This window comes from Erythrolamprus reginae, chromosome Z, assembly GCF_031021105.1.
Source record: "Erythrolamprus reginae isolate rEryReg1 chromosome Z, rEryReg1.hap1, whole genome shotgun sequence".
Classification (NCBI taxonomy): Eukaryota; Metazoa; Chordata; class Lepidosauria; order Squamata; family Dipsadidae; genus Erythrolamprus; species Erythrolamprus reginae.
The window spans coordinates 67,016,481-67,036,367 of NC_091963.1; the positions used below are offsets into that span (position 1 = coordinate 67,016,481).

The 19,887-nt window shown below is 42.8% G+C and overlaps 1 protein-coding gene across 4 annotated transcripts in view; it reads left to right on the forward strand.

The window, feature by feature from the left end:
- Positions 1-19,887, forward strand: part of ELMO1 (engulfment and cell motility 1) — a 606,322-nt gene that overhangs the window by 188,788 nt on the left and 397,647 nt on the right. For all 4 annotated transcript variants that reach the window (XM_070726295.1, XM_070726294.1, XM_070726296.1 and 1 more), the window contains one exon: positions 170-321. In XM_070726295.1, the coding sequence (XP_070582396.1) occupies positions 170-321 (152 nt within the window). The remainder of the gene's footprint in view (positions 1-169; positions 322-19,887) is intronic.

Sequence of the window (19,887 nt, forward strand, 5' to 3'; positions counted from 1 at the left end):
AATAGATGCTCCTTCACTTGAAATGTTTATGGGTTATGCCTGCAAACATGAGTAGTCTGCTATTACATTTGGCTACTCAGATCATTAATATTATGTTCAAATTCTGATGGTTTTGATGAAGGATTTACTTTCACTCTGGATTTACAGAAAAATTGTGATTTATTCATAGATTGCAAGCTATGTGAGCAAGTTCCAAAATGATATTGCTATACTACAAAGATCATTAGCCATTTTAGAATCAATGGTACTGAATGGTCATGATCTGTACCAGAAAGTGGCACAAGAGATAACAATTGGACAATTGATTCCACACCTACAAGGGTAAGTTTTCTGTGATTTTCTTTCACTTTCATTCTTATATTAGGCTTGGAAAACCTCAGATTAGAAACAAGTACAGGTAATACAAATAGCTAGAAGATATCTTGGAGATCTTCTATTCCAACCCCCTGCTCAAGCAGGAGACTTTATGCCAGGGGTGTCAAAGTCAATTTTACTGAGGGCCGCATCATGGTTATGTTTGACCTTGGAGGGCTAACAGATGTATGGCCGGGTGTGTGTGTGGGCCAGGATGGTTGTGACAGCAATCTGTCTCCTGCAGAAATCTGCCAGCCAAAAATTGAGTGTGGGGGTTAATTACAAAATACAGTGGTACCTCTACTTACGAATGCCTCTACATACAAATGTTTCAAGATATGAACCCGGTGTTGAAGATTTTTTTGCCTCTATTTCTGAACCATTTTCACCTTACAAACCCAAGCCCAGGTCCGTGAGCTTTCTTACTGCATGTGTGTTGTCTTATTTATTTATGTATTTATTTTATTTATTTATTATTTAGATTTGTATGCCGCCCCTCTCCGCAGACTCGGGGCGGCTCACAGCAAGATACAACAATTCATAACAAATCCAAATATAATTTAAAATATTTAAAAAGAACCCCATTTTACTAACAAACACACACACAAACATACCATGCATAAATTGTACATGCCCGGGGGAGGTGTTTCAGTTCCCCCATGCCTGACGACAAAGGTGGGTTTTAAGGAGTTTACGGAAGGCAGGGAGAGTAGGGGCAGTTTTAATCTCTGGGGGGAGTTGGTTCCAGAGAGTCGGGGCCGCCACAGAGAAGGCTCTTCACCTGGGGCCCGCCAACCGACATTGTTTAGAAGGCCCACTCTGTGGGACCTAATCGGTCGCTGGGATTCGTGCGGCAGAAGGCGGTCTCGGAGATACTGCCCCGCCACGAGGATTTCCCTTTGTTTGCCGCCCCTGCCGGGATTCCCCGCCACCGGACTGCCAATGCCAACTGTTGCTGGCCGAAGCAGTGGAAGCAGAAGCGTAAGCAAGGAGGAGAGACGTGTGCCCTCCTCCTCCTTATCCTATTGATCCCGCTCCAGACAGAACAAACAGGAGGCCAAAAAAGTGAAAAGGCTTCTTGATCAGTGGGAGGGAGCACAGCTCCCAGGGATGAAGGTGCATGCGAGAGGGTGGGGAGAAGAAGGAAGAGGAGGCAGAATGAACGTGACTTCTCCTTCCTAACTGCCTGGCCAAGAGCGGAAAAGAGAACTGATTTCCGCAACCTCCCCCTCCTAACTGCATCTCTTTCTCCCCCTCTTCCATCAACTTCAGAGGCACCCTCCTCCTCCTCTGCCTGGCTCTCCGCACCCCGCCCCACGGAGCATCTTTCTAGTGCCCCATGCGGGCCAGGAACACTCCGAACTCTGTTCCCAGCCCGAGCGCAGCTGCCGGTGGAGTTTCCCCTCGGCCTGGCTTCCACAAAGGCCGGGTGGGAGGGACTGCACAGCTGTTTGGGGGGAAAGCCTTTAAAGTGCCTCCAAAGCCAAGGGAGGGGGAAGAGACCCATTCAGGCTGTTAGGAAGGGGAGGTCCTGAAATTCCGGGTGACGCTCGGATCACGCTGGGAGGACGGAGACATCGCTCCGTCTCCGTTCTTTTTTCCTTGTTGCAGGGCGTGATTTGTGCTTTGTTTGAGCCCGGAGGGCTCAGCATAGAACAGGGGGTCTCCTGGATCCCTAGGGGCAGAACGCCACTGCCCTGAAGGGTAAGGAAAGTCCCGTGGCTGCAACATGAAGAACCGTGCCCCAGCATCGGCAGGGACACGGCCACAGCGATCCGTTCACAGAGGAAGCAAAAGAATCGAAATAGAAGTCTACAATAAGAAGATCAACAGAAAGAAGAAAGATATAAGCACAAACGAGGTAGAATTTTGGAACCTAATACCTAAAAGGTGAAGAACCTGAGCTTAAAGGGCGAACAGAGAAAAAGTTTATTCTTCCGCAAAAGTAAGATACGGCCAGATCTACTTCTCTTTGTTTAACTGTCTAGATTTTTTTTTTTTAAAAGAGATGTTTTTATATTTTAATCATTGTATATTAGATTTTGGATTCTGATTTTTCAAACTTCTGGACTGAAATCTCCTAATATAAATTATAAATTACCCACATTTTATAAAATGAATTTTTATGAACTTATCTGAGATCCTATAAATCTTCAAGTGGACTAAATTAAAAGGAATTGCGGCATATGGATTAAACCTTCTCAATGAACTCATATATCAATGGATTAAATTTTAACTTTTCAACTTCTAACCTGATTGAATTCTAACTTCTTGCATAAAAAGGATTTTGGTGACTTAGAGGTATTTACAGAGGGACTATTTTACAAACGGCAACAGTGTAAGGATCAAACCGAACGAGATGGACTAAAGCTTTTCTTTTCCTTTTTTCTCATTCTTTGTTTTTTATATTTGCAATACATTTGTTTCTACATTTTTCCCTTTATTTTCTCTCGTGGACTGCGGATTTTGGATTTCTTTTTTGTTCAATAGAAGACTGAGGAATTTGGACTGAGGAGTTTGGTAAAATTTTAAATAAACTTTTAAAATATTTTTTTTCTTTATAATAAAATTAAAAAATAATAATTAAAGATCCAAGATTGTTTTAAGAAAGTTTGAATCTCGAAATCGTGAAGCAGTAGATTGCGAGAACACAAAGATGCCAAGAAATACTACAAATAGTTATGTCGGGTGATATGAAAATATTTTCTGTCAACGTGAATAAATTAAATAATCCAAGAAAGAGAAATCAAATATTTGCCAAACTTCAAAAACAAAGAGAGAAAATAATTATTTTACAAGAAGTACATATCAAAAAATCTAACAGAAAACTATTAATGAATCCAAAATTAGGAAAAATCTGTACTAGCTTAGCAGATCAGAAAAAAGTGGTATTGCAGTGTATATAGATGAAACAATAGATACAAAACAATTATATAGTGACCAGGATGGCAGAACTTTAATTGTACAATTGAAATTAGACTTAGAACCTCTTTTCATTGTGTCCATCTATGCACCAAATGAAAACCAAAAATAATTTTACAGACAATTACATGATAAAATAGATTAGATTAGATTTATTGGATTTATATGCCGCCCCTCTCCGCAAACTCGGGGCGGCTCACAACAATAATAAAAACAGTACATAGTAACAAATCCAATGCCCACCAATCTAATTACAATTTTAAGTTAAAAAATTCATATAACAATCCCAATATATATAAAAAACAGGCACACAGTCAATCAATCAAACGGCAAAACAACATGGGCAAGGGGGAAATGTTTTAGTTCGCCCATGCCTGACGACAGAGGTGGGTTTTAAGGAGTTTACGAAAGGCAGGGAGGGTGGGGGCAATCCTAATATCAGGGGGGAGCTGGTTCCAGAGGGTCGGAGCCCCCACAGAGAAGGCTCTTCCCCTGGGTCCCGCCAGACAACATTAACTGAACTAGCGATTGAGAATATGATTTTAGTAGGTGACTTCAATGCAATTTCCAATAATATATTGGATTATTCTGGTAAGAAGAAAGACAAGAAAAAGAAAACAATTTTGCCAATGTCATTTTGGAAAATGAGTTCAGAATTATTACTGAAAGATATCTGGTGGGAACGACATCCATCAACTAAACAGTATACTTTTTACTCAAACCCACATAAAATTTGGGCTAGAATAGATATGGCCTGGGCATCAGCATATACCTGAATATATTAAAGACATTGAAATAGAAACAAATAGCTGGGCAGACCATAATCCGTTAGTAATTTTCTGGAAAGTAAACAAGAAACAAACTAATTGGCAAATGAATCGTAATATTTTGAGATCCCCAATATGTAGAATGGATGGAAAGAGAATGAGAAATATTTTTTAGAATAAATAAAAACCCAGAAACAACAACACCAAATTTATGGGATACGGCCAAGGCCTATATTAGGGTTTTGACGATTTCTTATATGGCAAAAAAAAAAAAAAGAGAAAAAGAAACAATACCAACAATTAGAGAAAGAATTAAAAGCTTTAGAAACTGTATTACAAAGTGATCCACATGATAATAAGGTCAAAGGGAAAATGGATTTGATAAAACACAAAATAAACTTGACTGAACAAGAACAAATAGAATATTGGCTGTCATTATGGCTTCTTCCCAGTAGTGAAACTGTATACCAGCATCACTCAAAATTGATCCTGGATTACACTCAACATTCCTATGCTTCTTTCTACAATACCATTCTCTGCTGGTGAAATCGGGTTAGTTAATCTATGCTCTTTTGTATTAAGTCATCTTTTAAAGTTATATGCAGTAAATTCTCCTCTATCTGTCTGCACTTTACTTACTTTACAGTCAAACTGTCTCTCAATCATAGCCACCCACTCTCTGAACCTTTGAAATACTTCACTTTTACATTTAACTGACATACAGAATGTATATCTTGTATAGTTGTCCACTAATACAAATACAGTAGTACCTCGTGATACGAACCCTTCATCATACGAACTTTCGAGATATAAACCCAGGGTTCGGATTTTTTTTGCCTCTTACGAACTTTTTTCACCTTATGAACCCGCCGCCGCGAATGCAGAAGTTCAGCAAAAGCTCGGGTTCAGGATCGTGAGGCTGCTGAGAAGCGCCACCGCCCAGCTGTCACCTTCCAAAACAGCCGGGGGGCTTCTCGGCATTCTCCCAAACGCCGAACCCGGAAGTTCGGCAAAAGTTCGTATTCGGCATTCGGGTTTGGGAGAACGCCGAGAAGCGCCGCCGCCCGGCTGTCACCTTCCCAGAAGAGCCGTGGAGCTGTCGGCCGGTTGGGAGGTTCAAACGGAGGTGGGGAATCCCAATAGGGAATTCAAGGGGCGGAGCTTTGACGTCACGGAGACGTCCTTCCTGGCCAGCCAAAACGTGGACTCCAAGAAGGACATCTGAGAAATGCTGATCTACAAATATAGATTTTTTCCATTCTTCTCTTACTGATTCTTACTTAAAGTTTGTGATTTTCTACCTTCTGCTGGCCAAAATGAGGCACAGTTCCCACATGGCCCATTTTTAGCCTGGACAGCCTTCTGCAAAATCCTCACTCTCACCCCATCCCAGAGCAATTGTAATGCAAAATCCTCCCCACACCACAGAGCACTGATGGGCAGCAGCCGGTGTTTCCAGGTGTGTGGCTCTGGTAGGAAAATCCTGGAGGCGTGCACAGCTGCCTGCCCCCAATGCACCCCCACATGAGATTTGGCTTCTCTGCATGCACAGCAAGCCAAATCTTGCGCGAGGATGTGTGCAAGAGCGAGATTTCAGCTATTTTCACTGATTTTTTTTTCCTTCTGTGCATGCACAGAAGCAAAAATATAGGCAAAAATAGCCAAAATCTTGTTCTCTCATGCGTCCTTGCATGCAAAGAAGCAAAATCTCATGCTGATGAGCACGCACGTGACCAATGAGAATGCGTGCGCCTGCAACAGCCTCCAAAGGAGCTCCAGTAGCATATAAGAAGAGCGGCCCCTCACTGCCCCAGAGCAATTGTAATGCAAAATTCTCACACCAACCGACAATAATCATAATGCAAAATCCTCACTCCCACTCATAGTAATCAAAATGTAAAATCCTAACTGAAAACTCCACCCAGAGTTTTGCATAATGCAAAATACTCACCCCACCAGATCCAAGTAATCATAATGCAAAATCCTAACCCAGACCCCTACCCCAGAACAATCAAAATGCAAAATCCTCACTTCTAAACCATCCCAGAGTAATTATAATGCAAATGCCTCTCCTCACCCCAACCCATAGCAATCATAATACAAATTCCTAACCCAGAACCCCTTTCGGAGCAGTAATAATGCAAAATCCTCACCCCATCCTACCCCAGAGTAATCATAATGTGAAAACCGCACACCTACACTATCCTAGAGCAATCAAAATGCAAAATCCTCACCCATACTCCACCTAAGAGCAAATACAATTCCTTCACTAACCTGCTATCCAGCTCTGTTCTCCAATGTGCAAGGCAAAAAAGAAGATGATGGGACTACAGTGAATAGAATAGAATAGTATTGAATTGAATTGAATTTTATTGGCCAAGTGTGATTGGACACACACGGAATTTGTCTTGTACATATGCTCTTAGTATACATAAATGATAAGTTCTTCAAGAATCATAAGGTACAACACATAATGATAGTCGGGGGACAAATAAGCCATCAAATCATATTAGGAACCAGTCAATATAAATTGTAAGGATACACCCAACAAAGTTACAGTCCTACAGTCACTTGTGGGAGGAGATGGGAACAATGAGAAGATTAATAGTAGTGTAGCCTTAGTGAATAGTCTGACAGTGGTGAGATAATTATTTGTTTAGCAGAGTGATGCCATTCGGGGAAAAACTGTTCTTGTATTTAGTTATTCTAGTGTGCAATACTCTATAGCTGAGGTGGGCAATTAATTTTGCCATGGGGCTGCATGAGAAATTGGGATGGTTTTAGAGGGCCAGACTAATATAATTAACTCAGTTCTACCCTCTTCCTTGTTTTCTTTCTTCCAGATTACCCCCCCCCCAATACATACACATACACACACACAAAGAGCGCAAACCTCTCCCCTGTTCCTTATTTATTTATTTGCCCCTCCGCTCTCCTCCCCATCCTCCCTTCACTTCCTTACTTGTGCTGCCCCTCCCCAGCAGCCCACACCCCCACTCCCGGCTGGTCCCAGCCCTGCATTATCACAATAACACTCTCTTATGGCACAATAACACCCAATATGGTATGGAGCCGCCCGCCTTCCTTCCTTCCCTCTGTGTCAGCCCGCTGCCTTCTCCCCCAGCTGTCCTCTGCCCGTGCATCCTATCCTTTGGGCTGTTGTTCCCCCCCCCATCTCGGCTGCCCGGCCTGTTCCCGCCATGGTTAGGCTGCTGCTGGTGCCACCCTGAGCCTCAGCAACTGCCCCCCCTCCCAACCTGCTGCCTTTTGTCCAGCACTGCAGAGAGGAGAGAGCCATGAGAAAGGAGGGATTGTTGCTTTCCTGCAGCAAAACGGGACTAAAAAGGATGACCCCGATTTGTCCCGCGACGGTGGGGCTCTAAGAGAGCCTTGTTGATGGGTGCTTTTTTGTCCTGTTCATTCGAGGTGCTTGTTTCCCCCCCCACACACCATGGCTTCCTCCTCCAAGAAACTGGTCACAGACAGCGGGCAGGCCGGATGCGGCCCGTGGGCCGCCCCTTGCCCAGGTCTACTCTATAGCATTGTTTTGAGGGTAGCAGTTGAAACAATTTATATCCAGGAGGTCAGTCCAACATGGGTAATTTACCAATCCTATTGGCAGAGACTGAGTTTAATTAACATATTACTTAGGCACCGCCCCTGGTAACCCCCGTGACCTCAGTTTTAAAAACTCAGTCCAAGAGTAGAGACTGCTGAGTTTTTCTCTTATTAAATAAATGTCTTGGTACCTTATGTTAATAATTTTTCTTTCTGTTCTTCTTTTTTCAGACAATGGAAAATATCCGGGGTGGGGTCTCTGCCCTCTGCGGGCACCACCTCCATCATTCTCTCCTTATGGAGTCTCTTCCCTCAGAGGGAACTGCCTCAAAGAGGAGCATCTCAGCCTGGGGTCCCTGGCCTCTGGGGCCAAACCCAGCTGTGAGCCGAAGGGGGGGGGTCCACCTCCCCCACTGGAAGGCTCAGGGGAGTACCTGGGATTCCCCAAGGAAAGCAGCAACCAGCAGTGGCTTCCAGCACCTCTTGGCTGTTAGGCAACCGCACTACCGCCGCCGCCACCGTCACTTCCACGCCAGCAGCCAGATCAAGAGCCAATAAGGGCTCCCAACGAGCGGCGAGCCGCCTCACAGAGGATCAGCATCTCTCAGGTGGGTGGGAGACCGTGGAAACACCGCTGATTTTCATGGGGAGCCGCCATTTTGCCCTGGAGCTTTCCCGCACCCACCATTGAAGTGGAAGGCGGGAAACGCTACTTCTGCCCAGCTGAGTGGTGCGAAGGAAGTGAGAGGCCTTATTGCCATTGCGCAGGCCCCAGTGAGGCTAGTCCACCATTTTGGGAGCATTTGCAACAAGTCATCACTGATCTTCGGAACTCCAGGTGCCTGAAGGCCTCAAACACATCTACGCACTGTGAGTAGGATGGAGGAACACCCAGTAGGAGAGAAGGCAACCTCCCCTTCTACAGCCCTGAAAGACAAGGGCAAAGGCAAGAGCAAAGACAAGGCCAAGGCCTCACAGGCCTCCTCATCGTCCTCCCTCAAAGAGGCAGAGAGGCGCATTAAGGCTTTGGAACAGAGATTGGAGGCAGCCCTCCACCCCCCCTTAACAATGCCACGATTGCCCACGCAGCTATTAATCCAGGCCTCAGAACCACTGACCCTGTAATCCTCCTTTGGGCCTACTGGGATGTGTACAGAAAGGGAATGGTCCCCAGAAAGATAGTTACCATCCCTACCACAAGTCATGCCTTCCCCTGGCCCAGCCCTGAACCGGCCTGGGTCTGCAAGTCATTCCATACTAAGTATGCAAGGCCCCTCAGCTTTTATTTATTATTCTTATTTATTTATTTATTAAATTTCCATGCTGCCCCTCTCCGTAGCTTTGTTTAAACCTACAGCTGCTGGGCTCAGGGCTCATCCTGAAACATGGCAACAGATGTCTCCTGCCCTGCAGGACATTATCACGAATGCATACTCCCAGGGGATGGTGGCAGGAGTGCAACAGTATACTCAACAACCCCGCCAAGCCCGACCAAGGATTCTATGGTCTGCACCGCCCCCTTCGGGTCTTGGATTTTTGACAGAGGAACCTGCCCTGAGCAACCACCAGCTGCGGGGCTGTTTAAACCGTCTCTATTCAGAGTCCTGCTCCATAAGGCAAAACAGGTGGTTGATTTACCAGGCACCACTAAGACGCCTGAAACCACTGACGCAGCTAAAACATCTACAACCCTGTTTAAAAAGCCTCAACCCGAATCAGACCATATTCCATCATAGGAGATATTTCTTATGGTATAAGATTTTTTATTTTTCTCCACCATGAAATAAAACAATACAGTGCTACCTCGGTACTCGAACGCTTTGGTTCTCGTACATTTTGGATACCGAACAAAATTTTCGGCAAAAATTTGCTTCAGTATCTGAACAAAAATTCGGATACCGAACAGCCACAGAAAATTTTGTTTATTATCCGAAATGAGGGGACGGGGTGAGAAGGAATGGGAGTCGGAATCCGACACGCCCATCCTGGCCGCCCACTAAACAGCCTCCCAGTCATGCTCCAAGCTGTAGGAGGGGGGGGGGGCTGCAATACCGGCAGTTTCGGGGGGCCTCCTTTCCTCAGTGGTTCTTCTTGTTCCCTTTAAGCAGCTACACCAACTTTCTCCTTCCCAATGGCGGCAGAGGCTTTCCTTCGAGCAGCAGCAGCGCCGGGAACGACAGCGGCTTCCCTTTCTCATGTCACGTTCCCGGCGCTGCTGCTGCTCGAAGGAAAGCCTCTGCCGCCGTCAGGAAGGAGAAAGTTGGTGTAGCTGCTTAAAGGGAAGATGAACCACTGAGGAAAGGAGGCCCCCGAAGCTGCTGGTATTGCAGCTGCCCCCACCCTTCCTACAGCTTGGAGCGGAAAGGTGTAGGAAGGGTGGGGGCAGCTGCAATACCGGCAGTTTCGGGGGGGCCTCCTTTCCTCAGTGGTTTGTCTTCCCTTTAAGCAGCTACACCAACTTTCTCCTTCCTGATGGCGGCAGCGGCTTTCCTTCGAGCAGCAGCAGCGCCGGGAACGGCAGCGGCTTCCCTTTCTCATGTCATGTTCCCAGCGCTGCTGCTGCTCGAAGGAAAGCCGCCGTCGCCACCGCCGGAAAGGAGAAAGTTGGTGTAACTGCTTAAAGGGAAGAAGACGAACCACTGAGAAAAGGAACCCCCCACCCCCAAAACTGCCGATATTGCAGCTGTCCCCACCCTTACTACAGCTTGGAGTGCTTAGACCTCAGATCTTTATCCCATAGGAAATAAAGGAAATAGGGGCTGGAAACCAATTAAACCCATTTCCATTATTTCCTATGGAATAAATTAATTCGGTACTCGACCAAATCGGTTCTCAACCACACTTCTGGAACGAATTGTGATCGAGAACCGAGGTACCACTGTATATAGTTATAAACACAACAACAATGCTTAAAATCAATCATATACAAACTTTTATTTTCTCATTACTGGTTCAATGGAAGGTCTTATAATTTTAATTTCATTTGATCATCTAGTAATTCTTTATATTTTATTATTTTCCTTTCCTGTATCAAATTGGGGTGGGTTATTGCCTCTAGAGGAGAGATCCAGTCTGGAACAGTTAAAAAATGGTCTTTCTTAACATCTTTCCAAACTTCCAATAAATACTTTCTTATTGTATGTCTCTTAAAGTCTGTGTGTGTTTTATCCTTATCATACCAAATAAAAGCATGCCAACCAAGCATAAGATCGTGACCTTAAAATTTTTCCCTCACCGTCTTACTACAAAAGGTTACAATAATGTAAAGAATAATAAAATCTCTTTTATCTAAATTTTAATCTTATATCATATAGCTAATTAAAATTATCTCTCTCTATATATATCTTTAATAAAAGAAACTATTCATAATATATTACATCATAAAATAACGTTCTATATGTTTAAGTCTAAACAATAAGTAAATTTTGTGTTATATAGTGCTACCACCATTTCTCATCTTTGCCATCTAGCTTGCAAAGCTTAAATCAAATTCTCTTTTCAATTTTTCCAAAATTAACCAATTACTAATACATACATAATGTATCTCTTAATTTTCTATCCAATCATAAAACGTCCCCCAAATTTTATAATAAATTACAATCCATAATCCATAAATTATGGATTGTGCAGAGATAAGTAGCTTAAAGATTGAAGATATTTCTTGAAGGGGTGAAATGTCCTTGGCAGCATCCTGCAGCAGCACAAGGCCCCTCTGCTATTGAAAGAAGGTCTTACACCTTCAATGAGGAGGTCGAGAAACTACTGAAATTTCTACCTATTGACCAACCAGTGGTGACTCTGTTTTCCAGTGCCTTGGTGCCTTCGGAGACAGGTGATAGTCTCAAACTGGAGGACAGGAAGGCAGAGCCATTGTTGTGTAAGATGCATCAGATGGCCAGTTGGGGATTCTGAGCGGCAGCTGCGGTGTCCTTCTTCAGTAGGGCATCAATAATGTGGATACAAGAGATGCAATCCCAACTGGGGCTCAATGACGGTCGCCTGCATCAAGACTTGAGTAAGTTGTTGGCAGCAGAGGAATTCTCTGCCGATGCCACTCTCCATGCATCAAAGCTCTTAGCAAGAGGCATGGCGACTACACTATCGTCATGGCATCTTCTGTGGCTGAGGAATTGGCAGGCTGACTTGAAATCAAAATGGCGTTTGGCCTCAGTCCCCTTTCAGGGCTCCAAGCTCTTCGGGGAAACACTAGAGCCGGTCCTCATAGAGGACAGAAACAAGAGAAAGGTGCTCCCTAAAGCCAACAAACGTCAGGATTGCCGGCCCGCTCCCTACGCACAACAGCAGTCCTTTCATTCGGAGCCTTCCTCAGGTACTAGCCAGAACCCAAGACAATACTCACAAAGCCAGTATAACCAATCTTCATACAGAAGTAATTGCAGATTGTTCCCAGATAGATCAAGAGGTTACCAGCAATCAAGACGCCTCTTCAGGGACAGTAGCCAAAGAGGATTCAAACTCACCAAGTGACTCGGCCATGCTACAGCCCATAGGAGGCAAGCTTCAACGTTTCAGTACCTCCTGGCGGACTACATCCTCTGACAAATGGGCGTTAGCCACAGTCTCACAAGGACTGCGGTTGGAATTTCTTCTACCCCCACTCATTCGTTTCTTAAATTGCCCAACACTTCGAGATCCACAAAAGAGAACACAATTACACCAAGAAATTGCTCATCTCTTAGACATCCAGGCCATAGAGAGGGTGCCCCAACACACCGAGGGCATGGGTTTCTACTCGGTAGTCTTCATCGTCCCTAAGCCACCCGGGGATGCAGAATGATCCTCAATTTAAAACAGTTGAATACCTTCATATGCTACAGAATGCTCAGGATGCATTCCCTTCAAATGATCCTAACATCAATTCACCCTCGGGACCTTCTTACATCCATAGATTTGAAGGAGGCTTACCTCCATGTTCCCATTTTCCCAGTGTATCGGAGGTTCCTGTGCTTCTGCCTAGAAGGGACTCACTACCAGTACCGAGCCATGCCATTCGGCCTCTCGTCGGCCCCTTGGACTTTCACAAACTTATTAGACATCCTGACAGCCAACCTTGGTGCTCAGTCCATCCGTTTGATGGCCTACTTAGACAAAATAATTATACTGTCCAAGTCCCCATCACAGGCAAGGGAGGATTTGGCTTTAACCATACAGATACTGGAGACACACAGCTTTACCATAAACAAGGCAAAGAATCACTTTCCCCCCACAACCAAACTGTTTCAACTGGGTTCCATCAAGTACCGTGTCTCTGTCTCCAGAGAGACAGGTCATCATTCATCAACTGATTTCCAGTCTTCATCGCCAAAGACGAGTACCCCTGTCCTTACTTTCCAAGATTCTCGGGACATTGGTGTCATCCATAGGCATCGTACTGTGGGCCTGACATCATATCCAGACCTTGCACTGGCTCCTTCTTCCTGCCCAAAAGACCAAGGTGAGCCATTCTCACAGACGGGTCCATCTATCTCGATTGTCAGAGATTCGCTGAAGTGGTGGACATCCCCAGCACTACTTTGGGGGTCTTCCTTTCACATGCAGGATTGTGTCATTTTGACAACAGACGCCAGCCTTTTGGGCTGGGGGGGGGCCATATTGGGTCCCATATGACTCAAGGACTGGTCTGTAGAGGATTTGACCCCTGTCAATATCAATTTCATCGAGCTCAGGGCAGTTTTTCTTGCCCTCCAGTCTTTCACCTTTCTAGTTCAGGGCAGACATGTGTTGGTGCTAACAGACAATGTCTTAACCAGGGCCCACCTAAACCATCAGGGGGGCACGAGGTCGCATCAACTCATGAGGGAAACTACGAACCTATTCACGTGGGCCAAAACCCACCTAGTGTCGCTGACAGCAGAACACATTGCCAGAACCAGCAACACTCAGGCAGACTGGTTGAGCAGAACCACCCTGGATCCCTCGGAATGGAGCCTGGACCCAGGACAATTTCAACAAATTGTTCATCGATTCAGGACCCCGTTGGTAAACTTGTTTGCGACCCATCTAAATGCACAGCTCCCGAGATTTTACACCCGCTTCCCAGCACCGGGGGCACAAAAGGTCAACGCCCTACTATCCCCTTTGCCTCAGGGTCTATTATATGCCTTTCCCCCAACGAGTCTCATCCAGAGAGTAGTGGACAAAATACTAGAAGAGTGAGCAGAGGTGTTGATGGTGGCACCGCATTGGCCTTGCCGCCCGTGGTTCTCAAATCTAGTCGCTCTATCAGTGTCCTCCCCATGGAGGATTCTGGACCAAGACATCTCTCTCAGCCAGGGGATATTACAACACCCAGAGTGCCGCTACATCAACAGCATGGTCGACACAGGTGTCCATCGAGGGCATTTGCCGAGCAGTGACCTGGGCAGCTCCAGTCATGTTTATTCGTCATTATAATTCCTTTGCTTCGGTGAAAGCAGCAATCGGGAGATGAGTCCTACAACGGGTGTGCTCTCCGACGACAACCCTGACTCAACCTTCCCCCACCCATGGACTTTAATCTTTGGTATATTCCATGTTGGACTCTCCTTCCAAGTGCAGTGGAGAAGACCCGTTTTCCTACCTGAACGGTCTTCTCGATGTACTGGAAGGAGAGTCCAAACCCACCCGGCATTGTTCTAGTTCAGGGATGCCAGAGTATTTGGGTTCACTTAGGTTATATGTTTCTTTGTTGGTGTTTGAAATAAATTCTAGTTATCCTTATATTGTCTTCGTTTTTAAAACTGAGGTCATGGGGGCTACCAGGGGGTGGTGCCTAAATAATATGTTAATTAAATTCAGTCTCTACCAATAGGATTGGTAAATTACTCATGTTGGACTCTCTTTCCAGTGCATCGAGAAGACCGTTCAGGTAAGTTCAATGGGCCTTTTATGGGCTGGATCTAGCCTGCGGGCCTTGAGATTGACTCCACAGCTCGATACTATTTCAGACAGGTAGCTGCCCAGTCTTCTTTTTTAAAAAAATCCAGTGATGAAGCACCTACAACTTCTGAAGGCAAGTTGTTCTACTGATTCATTGTCCTCACTGTTAGAAAGTTTCTCCTCAAATACAGGTTGATATCTGGCAACACATTAAAAGAAATCACTATACATGCATTCCAAGATGGATATCACCAATAGAAGTAGTCACATATTCTAATGTCTTACCTCTTAACAAAATAATAACATATGTTATTGTTACAAGTGTTGGTTTTGACCTATAAAGCCCTACATGGCATCGGATCAGAATATCTCCGGGACCGCCTTCTGCCTTACGAATCCCAGCAGTCGATTAGGTCCCACAGAGTTGGCCTTCTCCGGGTCCCGTCGACGAAGCTGTCGTCTAGCAGGGCCGAGCAGAAGAGCCTTCTCTGTGGCGGTCCCAGCTCTGTGGAACAAGCTCCCCCTGGAGATCAGAACTGCCCCCACCCTCCTTGCCTTTCATAAGTTATTGAAAGCTCACTTGTGCCGACAGGCAAGGGGGAAATTGACATCTCCCCTAACTACTTGGTTGATGTATGGTTTGATTGGGTTGTGTAATTATTTTATTATAAGGGTTTTTTAAAAATTGTCTTTTAAATATTGGATCTGTGCATTGTTTATGATTGTTGTGAGCCGCCCTGAGTTCTCGGAGAGGGGCTGCATACAAATCTAATAAATTATTATTATTATTATTATTATTATTATTATATGACCAACTGCTGGACAGAAACAATGACTTAATTTCAAAACAGACCTTAGCAGAAAACGGAATTAAACTTGATTGGTATCAATACTTACAAATCCAATCAAAATATAAGGACCACAAAAATAAATTTGGCTTCCAAAAAAATAACATACTTGACAGTATCCTCCTTGGCCCATCCGAAAATATCTAAAATATATAATGCTCTTTGCAACATGAAACAATAGATGAGGCAGTTAAAAGCTCCATGGTAGCCTGGGGCCAAAATTCCAGACATACAATTAATATTAATGAATGGGGAAAAATTTGGACGGTAAATTATAAATTAACAATGGCAACTCCGTATAAGGAGAATCACTGTAAAATATTTTATAGGTGGCATTTACCACTGGCCAGGCTTGCCAAAATGTATCCGAACCTCTCCCCACTTTGTTGGAAATGTGAGAAAAAAATCTGAAATGTGGACATGTGAGATTGCTTAGAAATACTGGCAAAAAGTTAAAAATATGTTAGACCAGATCACTGGCCTAAATAATCAAATAAAACTGGAGCTTTTCCTATTAGGAATCCCCAGACAAAATAGTAAAAAAGAAAATTTTTATATCATAACTCACGTCTTAACTGCTGCCAGAATTTTATATGCACATTCCTGGAAACAAAAAATAAGTCCAACAACTTTATATCTCTTAACTAAAGTCATGGAAGCCGCTGAAATGTCAAAATTAACGATGGAATTACAAAATTGGGATGATTCAGAATTTTATAGAGCCTGGGACAAATGGTATCACTGGCTAAAGGAAAAAAATATCTTCAAACTCTAAAGAAAGACTACTGTCCATCAAAATAATTCTGACATATAGTAATCTACGAACCAACTTCCATCGTAAATATTATAAATAACTCACATAAGACATTGATTGATACATCATGAAGTTACTCGAAACATCCTGAGAGCAAACCTTTGAAACACCAATAAATGCAACATATTTAAATTTGAGGTTGTATTACACTGAGCCACCAGCCAAGTAGCTGGATTCCCCCTCCCTCTTTCCTTTTTTACTCTTCTTCCCCTCCTTCTTCCCCCTTTTTTCTCTATTCTTTATTTTCTTATTCTTTGTTATTTCCAATGTGATATATATAATTACGTTAAGATAAATAATATGTACTTATGTGTGCTCTTTTCCCCCCTGTCTTTAATGTATAAACTTAATAAAGACTTCTTTTTTAAAAAAAAGAAAAAAGAAAGTTTCTCCTCAAATACAGGTTGATTCTCTCCTTGATTAGTTTCCACCCATTGTTTCTTGTCTCACCTTCTGGTGCTTTGGAATATAAGTTGACTTCTTTGTGGCAGTCCCTCAAATACTGGAATTATGAAAAACACAGAAACTTTCGAAAAGGGCTTGGTTAATGAGAATATGAATGCAGGGACTTCCGGTTTGGAGGAGACCGCATCGGGATCTCTTCGGCAGCGCTCTGCCTTGGGATCCTTTCTACCCCCTCCGAAGGTCGCATTTGCGATCGGATCGGGCCCGGATGGCCCGATCCCAGAACAGGGGGCTCCCCTCTGCCCGAGGAGCCGTCGCCGAGACTCCGGAGGCAGCGGTTCGCCCCGCAGCTTCGGAGACGGGAGAACCGTTCCTCTTCGCATAAGAGGATCAGCCAGCGCTTTCTCCCCTCACCCAGCGGGAAGGAAAAAAAAGCCTAAGAAGTGAAAGTACTAAATCAATTTGACTGAAAAAGAAGACATCAGAGAAAGGACCTAAGGTAAAAAAACCTCTTTTTGTTTCGTGTTTAAAAGCAGAAGACTCGATCGTGAAAGTTCTAAGTGAAAGTTCTTTTCTTTTCAATAAGGCGAAGGTGAAAGTTTTTTCCTGTTTGGATTCATCCGCAAATAACAGCCGGATCTAATTTTTTCACTTTCATTTTTTCCATCTTGAACTTGAACTTTGGAACTTAAAAAATATTTTTTTTACTTTATGGATTAACAAAATAACTCAAATTTGATATGACTATTTAGAAAATTTAAATTGCTAAAGGAAATCAGTAGTGATGATTAGAATTTGTTTTTGATAGATCGCTAAAAACATAGTGTTCCGGGCTTAAATTCTGAAAGCGGAGGAACACAGTCTTGCTGCCTTTTTCCCCCATCTTGTTGTTTTTTCTCACAACAATGAAATAACTCAATAATCACAAAATAAATGGAAATTAGAAGGAACGGAAACCTTTCCTTTGGACTATTTACTCCTGGATTAACCTATTTGGATTACTTGCTGAGCCTCTTTGGATTATTTGCTGACTCCTTTTGGATTATTTGCTGAGAACTTTTTAACATCTGCCTTGCTGTACGAAATTTAACCTGACTCCATCTTGGGATTTGTTTCTTTGCTCCTGCCTTGAACTTGGAAAATAAACTGACTTCATTTTAAATACAAGAAAATTACTAATTTGTCTTTCCCTTTGAACCTGAAATTGAAATTAAACATAACTTTATCCTTTGGGACCTGGATTTACATCCTTACTCTCTAGCAAAACTACAGGACCTATAAGAAGAACATAAGTATATAATATTGATATTGTGTTTCTTGAATAATTATTCTTTTCTTCTTGATCTCTTCCTGACTCTTTTTTTCTCTCTCTTCTTCTGTGCACTGCTAGTTCTAAAAGAAACCTGATTTGAAACATATGCATTGTTAACAAACCTTGGTCCCCTGCTCTATTTTAATTAGCTGAATTAAAATATCACCTCCTTTTTGTTTTTTATTTCCCCTAAAACAATTTCTTCCACTCCTTTTATTAATTTTATTAATTTTCTCCTCTTTCTTCTCTCCCTCTCCTTTTCTTTTTCATAATTTTTCTTTTTCATGCTCTCTTTTAATTTTTATGAATAGCTAATATTTTTCCTTTCTTTTATCTACTTTGTCCTCCTACTAGATTATTCATTTCTAACTCTTACTTTTTACTTATTTTAAAAAAAAAAGTTTTACACCTGCTCTTTTTGGCATTGCATATTTAGAGTTTTAAAAATCACAATAATTCTGTTGGTAATTGTTGGTAATTGAATTATATTTTAAGGGAAATTGTCAAAAAATAGACTGACAGATTTGGAATTTATAGGAATTCTTCTCCTTTTACTACATACAATTGGAAATTAACTTAAACCAATTCAAATTTTAAAGAGTGGATTCAAATTAGACAATGTCAAATACTTCAACCTTTGTCAAAACGGCCAAAAAACAAACTACAGCACCAATTCCCTCTCCACAAGGGTCACCGCACCCCTCTCCGTCGCACCAGGTGTTAACCATGTCTACCAAGGACAAAGACAAAGACAAAGACAAAACAATGCAGTCTAATTTTGCAACACTACAAGAAACTTTGAACACTTTGAAGGACTTTATGTTTAAATCCCAAGAGGAAGCCACCCAACAAAGAGAGGCCATAAAAGAGGATGCAACACAACAAAGAGAAGCTATAAAAGCAGACCTGGCGGAATTTAAAATGGAGATGGCCCAACTGAAAGTTGATATGGGTGAGATGAAAGACCAGATAAAGGAGATTCAACAAACATTACAAGAAAGTAATGACCGAGTCAAAAAAGTCGAAGAGAAATCTGACAAAAATGAAAAAAGAGTGGACTACCTTGAAGGGAGAGCTGATGCAAGATACAGAAGATATGATGAATCAATCACTCAGTTGGAGATGCAACGAGCTTCGTATGGACTTCGATTTCAGAATATAAAAGAGGAAAAAGATGAAGATTTAAAAATGACTATGGCTGAAACTATTGGAGGAATACTCCAAGAGGATCCCACAGCACTACTGAAAGAAATCGATGAAGTATACAGAATCTCGAATAGCTACATCCGTCGTCATAACCTCCCAAGAAAGATACACATTAAATTCACAAGAAAAGCTCTGCGAGATGACATACTTCACTGGTCAAGAAATGCCAAACTCCAACATCAAGGAGATGAAATAAAAATATTAAAACAAGTTCCAAGAAGTGTCAGAGAAAGCAGAAGAGATTACCACTTTCTAACCCGAATTCTGATCAAAGAAAATATAACCTACCGTTGGCTTATTCCACAAGGCCTTTCTCTGACATGGCGCTCTACAAGATACAAATTGGAAAATGTAGAACAAGCTATGTACTTTTTTGAAAACAGTGGCATCAGCCGCCTGGACTATGCAAACCAGCAACAAGTGGTTGAACAACAACTAGTTCAACAACAACCAGGGGAAAAACTAACAACTCAGCAAGAAGAAGATCTGGGGGCTACTGCTCAGGTAATAGAGCAGGACCAAGGTGCCAGAAGAGTTCAACCTCAGCGAGAAACCAAAAAACCTATCAAATGACAACAAGTAAAGATTTAAAAATCTTTTCTGTAAACGTCAATGGACTTAATGAACCAAGGAAAAGGAAACAAATTTTTTCTAAAATTAGAAATCAAAATGCTCAAATTACAATATTACAAGAAGTGCATATTAAAAAAAAAAACCAAAAATTACTGTTGAATCCAAAAATTGGAAAAATGTATGCTGCATTAGCAGATCAAAAAAAAAGAGGTGTAGTGATGTATGTTGAGAACTCTATAAATTCCAAAC